The sequence below is a fragment of the Pseudopipra pipra genome, chromosome 1 (genome assembly GCF_036250125.1).
Source record: "Pseudopipra pipra isolate bDixPip1 chromosome 1, bDixPip1.hap1, whole genome shotgun sequence".
NCBI lineage: Eukaryota > Metazoa > Chordata > Aves > Passeriformes > Pipridae > Pseudopipra > Pseudopipra pipra.
The window spans coordinates 135,701,985-135,706,871 of NC_087549.1; the positions used below are offsets into that span (position 1 = coordinate 135,701,985).

Here is a 4,887-nt window from a genome sequence, read left to right on the forward strand (position 1 = left end):
ATGTCCCTTTAGCTGGTGATTATTCTCACTATAACCTCTCCTTTATCAGGAAATGTTCGATGTAATTCTTGATGAGAACCAGCTTGAAGATGCTTGTGAACACCTTGCTGACTATCTGGAAGCCTACTGGAAGGCTACACATCCACCTAGCAGCAATCCTCCTAACCAGCTTCTCACTCGCACACTTGCAACAGCCACTCTTCCTATTAGCCCAGGTCCAAATATTAATTTACAGGTACAGTTTTTATACTATCTCTTCTTTTTTTTTCTGTCAACTTCTTCCTCTTCCAAAGCACAGTGGTAGGCTGATACTAGAATATGCTGGATATTTTTCACTGTTGTTGATAGAGTAAGAGCTTTTTCAGTGAACATTCAACCATTTTCAATATAAAAGGCAAACACAAGCATGCTATTGTTATTACTATTGTATTCATAGTAGCATGTGTTTGTGTACTGACCAGGGGGCTGGTTTTGATTTCAAGGACTTAGCCAGCCTGACTGAAAACATATGTTGATGTGAAGTGGAATACTTCAGGTTTTATTGTGCCCAGGACACCACTGTGCCAGTAATATGTGTACCAGCCACAAGCATTTTTGTAGCTGGTCATATGTAATCCAGTCAGAGAAATAAAAATGGGCTAATACTGTGCACAGTACAGCCTCTGGTAACTCTCTGACTGATGGGCAGACTATTGCTAATAGGCAAATCCCAGCCCCAGAGACCCTACATGACAAATTGGGTTATGTACAGAGCAGATCCACAAATTTTGGAGGGAAGTCTGTTCCAATCTTCCCATAGGCTATAGAGTTGTAGAGGCTGAGAATGACTGACTCTATTGGTAAAGTCTCAAGGTCAAAGTGGCCCTTGTAGTGTTTCCTTTGTTCTTTTATTCACTGGCCACTGCTGTGAAAAGTACATATTTCCTTCAAGCCAAACTCTGACATAAAACTTGAGTCCTGCTGCACATGTTGTGCAGAAAGACCTTGAGAGGCAATATGTTCTGAACAGGGAGCACGCTGTCTAGCGAGCTGGGAAAAATAGGCATTATTCCCACCTCTACACTGATGTGCTCACTGATATGGGCATATTATATCCCCTCTATTCTCCTTCAACTTTTTGTTTGTATAATTATATTAAGGTGCTCAGCATAAGGAGATGCTTTCATTTGTATATTTGTTGCATGGCATAAAATGAGGTCTTTAAAGATGATACTTAAATAGTGAGTGTTGCCTTGAGGCTGAGAAGATCACAGTGGGGGTTATAATACATCTGTCCCAGATAAAATAATGGCTAAATACATCTAAATTTCTACCTGAGCTCCATATATGCCCATAAGTTACATACATATGCAAGTTGCAATTCATAACTTTGGCTAAGAAAAAAGCCTCCTTTTAGAAAATCAAAGAAAAAAATGTATCTGCACCCCAATTAAAATACAAAAAAAATGGTGGGGTTTTTTGTTATGGTCTTGCAAAATCATTTTTTGTGTCAAAGAATTTCCCATTAGAAAACCACAGACTTTACGGTTTTGTTCTTTAACAAGAAAAATTTAGCCACCTTGAAGGGTATCTCCTTCTCTTGCTTTCAAAAGCAGTTGCAGGAAAAGAGACTGTAAGCTATAGTTCATTTCTACCTTTTTTTCTGTCCTCAGAGCTGAAACGCCCTGAAAAATTGTGAGCTGGAAGAATTTCTGAGTATGAAATTCAGTTTTATTGTGTGCAGACTTGCTAGATAAACTTTTTTTTTGCTTTGTAAACTTTTTAATTATTTTGCTTAAGTTTTTTTTATGCCTTTTGGATGTGGATTTATAGTTCACTTACTCATTTTATTAACCACATTCTCTGGAGGAACTATTGCAAGAGTTTTAATAACACTTTTCTGAATGCTGTGCTCCTTACAAACTAACATTTTTATTTTAAGGACTAAAAATGAGAGTGTATTTGCAGTGTCACAGTTTGTTTGTAGGTCTACTAATACAGAAGTGTGAATCAACAGGGGTGCCTTATGGAACACAGAACTTTTACATTGTCTTGGTTTCATTTTCCTATGATACATCTTCAGCTGACATCTAAAACCTGAGCCAGTCACTGTCTTGGCACAGAATGGTTTTATTTCCTTATCATGGTGGCATAACCCATTCTCTCAACAGTGTTAAGATCCTCTATTTAGAGAATTTAAAGTCTCTGCCTGTGCTGTTTTTGTGGACTGCTCTGCTGGGAAAGGCCAAACCACCAGCTGTTTAGCCTGGAGGAGCCACATCTGCACTGCAAAGCATTGGAGTCATCCTCCCCCAAGTCCAATGCAGTGCCCCTTTGCCATGAAAAATACTTGTTTTTCGTGATTTTTCAGTCCTGGGTGTACGTTGTAAAGAAGTATTTGTGTTGCCAGCTGCCAGAGTCGTGTTTTTATAGGATGATCCTGACTGTGTTGCACGGCACGAGGTGCTTGAAGGTGTGAGGCCTCCTGGGACTGTTTGAAATTAAATCAGCAAAGACCATACACCTCCTGTCCACCTGATGAAGAGCTTTGCAGCAAACTCATGTGGAAATTGTTGACTAATTCCAAAAAGGCTGCAGCAACCTCACACACACACGGTGCAGGCAATCAGGGACCACTGCATGGAAATAGGGAGCAAGGCAAATTCACTTGGTGGACACAGACTTCTCTCTCCTCTTTCAACACTCCTTAAACTTCTTTCTAAGAACCTCTATTTCTTTGAAATTACAGCCTAAATAATGAAATAGGCTTATCTCAAACTTTCTCCATTTTAGACAAAAGGCCTTATGAGACTGGGCCATAAAATTCCAGCACAGCAGAATCTAATCCAAATCAGAGCCCTAATGTGGTTATGAACCACAAAGCCAGACTCTAATCCAGATTCAAACATTACCTGTTCAGTGTCCCTGTAACATTTATGGGCAAGTGAATTTGCCCATAAAATCCAACAGTCCTACACTATTTTGAAATTGCAGGTACTGTCTAAATTCATTCCTTATGTTCCTTCACATGTACTCGTCATAGCAGAAAGGATGCATTTGAGCTTGTAAAAGTAGCACTGTGTTCAAAGCAGGTTCACATTTTGCATTTGCTCTCAAACCACAGCAATGATGGCTTTTAGTAGTCCTGATCATATACAGGTACATACATATGTGTCATTTGACCATATGAGAATGAAAGGGTTTCATATGTATACCAAATTTATGTGCCTTAAAAACAGTCATGGTGATGAACTGATAAAAATTGTGTTTACACATTGAAACAGGCACTGCTTTGGACTCTTTCACTTTTCACTTGATTTCGTTTACAGTTCACCTCTGTTGAGTCATTTCATTTCACCTTGAACACGTATATTCATGTTTACAATTACTACATTCCTTTCTGGCAAATCAGAATCTTCTTGAGAATCATAAGAACAAGAACAAACAAGAAATTTGACTGCTGTTCCTGTTACCTTGCTCTCATCTATACTATTTTTTTCAAATTAGGAACACATGGAATAAGCCATCTAGTTGCTGGAAAGTTTACAGAATAAAATGCTTTCTTAGAAAATTAAAATTGGTCAAATTTATCAAATTGCTGATTTGAAATATGTTGCTTTTTATAAGTTTCTGATGAAATACAGATTTTTTTTCCTGTCCAATTTCCTGTCATTTTACTTTTTGGGTTGCTAGAAAACCCACCTTCCAGGATCTGTGGCTGAAGGACAAAATTTTCTAGCTCTTTTCCAGAAGACAGAAGGAAGATATGTTCATGAACTTTTCTGGAGGCAATCCTTATTTTTAGACAACTCTGAACATAGAAGGGCAAACTTAAGCCTAACTTTGGTAAATTCAGAGCAGTCTCACAAACAAATGCCTCTGTTAAAACCTATTTTAATTTTGTGCCAGCAGGGATGATTTTGTCTTGACATTCTTCACCTCTTATGAGAAGGATAATTCAATTTCAACATAAACTATTTCTTAAAATTGTTGCAATTAAGCTTGAAAAGTCTTTGGCTGTGGCTTGGCAACAAAAGCTGGTTAATGTAATGAAACCCCCAGATGAGTTAAATAATGTCACTTGTTCGTTTTGCAGTGATTTCAAAGCATTATGCGGGTGAAGAGTAGGTTTATTACCTGGTAATTTTTATTTAAGTCTTTTAATAGCAGTTGTGTGTTAGGAAATTCTGTATGTGATAATATCACTCTCCTCCTGCTTTTCTTGGCAATGGTCTATATTCTCAAGCTCTAAAAATTATAAGGTCAAAGTTTAATTTTTCATTACCATGAAGAAATGAAATGATTGCTGAGAAAACAAAAGGTCAGTGATACTATTAGTATCATAATACAAACTTTATTCATACCAGATTCAATTGCTTTTTTTTTTCCTAAAAAAATAAGTTTTTCTAAAAGTGCCAAGGTTTTGTACTTTGGTTCTTTAGTGTAATCAACCTCCTCAGCCCACTAAAATCACTTTCCCATAGTGGCTGTTTCTAAGCTGACATCTGTAAACTCTCGACTGATACCTGCCCTTTCCTGGCATGATGTGTCCTCTCTAATTTTTCTGCAGTTTATCTTGTTTCCATATGCTCTCTTTTTGTTTGGAGGGTGGTGGCACTTACTGCTAACTGGAATAGTCAGAAACATCACAAGAGACGTGAAAGTGTCATAGAATAACCCAAGTCCCACCCTCCATTCTGATGAGAGGGAAAGGAATTGTTTGTATTATAATACTGAATTTTCAGTAAAAGTTGAATTCTAATGGGTTTTTTTCTAGTTTAGATTCAAAGTGGATTGTTGTGTACTCGAATTTTATTGGTTTCATGGTACTTTCTAGTTGAATTTGATATTGGAGAAAGTTTTTCAGTGTGTACCTCATGTACATGAACTTACTGCTGGTTCTGATAG

General features: G+C 37.5%; 1 protein-coding gene across 14 annotated transcripts in view; it reads left to right on the plus strand.

The window, feature by feature from the left end:
* Positions 1 to 4,887, plus strand: part of CACNB2 (calcium voltage-gated channel auxiliary subunit beta 2) — a 254,156-nt gene that overhangs the window by 241,484 nt on the left and 7,785 nt on the right. For 13 of the 14 annotated variants that reach the window (XM_064634719.1, XM_064634701.1, XM_064634710.1 and 10 more), the window contains one exon: positions 50 to 235. In XM_064634719.1, coding sequence (XP_064490789.1) covers positions 50 to 235 — 186 coding nt within the window. Of the gene's footprint in view, positions 1 to 49; positions 236 to 1,652; positions 1,696 to 4,887 lie in introns of all 14 variants that reach the window. The other variant, XM_064634822.1, reaches the window with a different exon arrangement.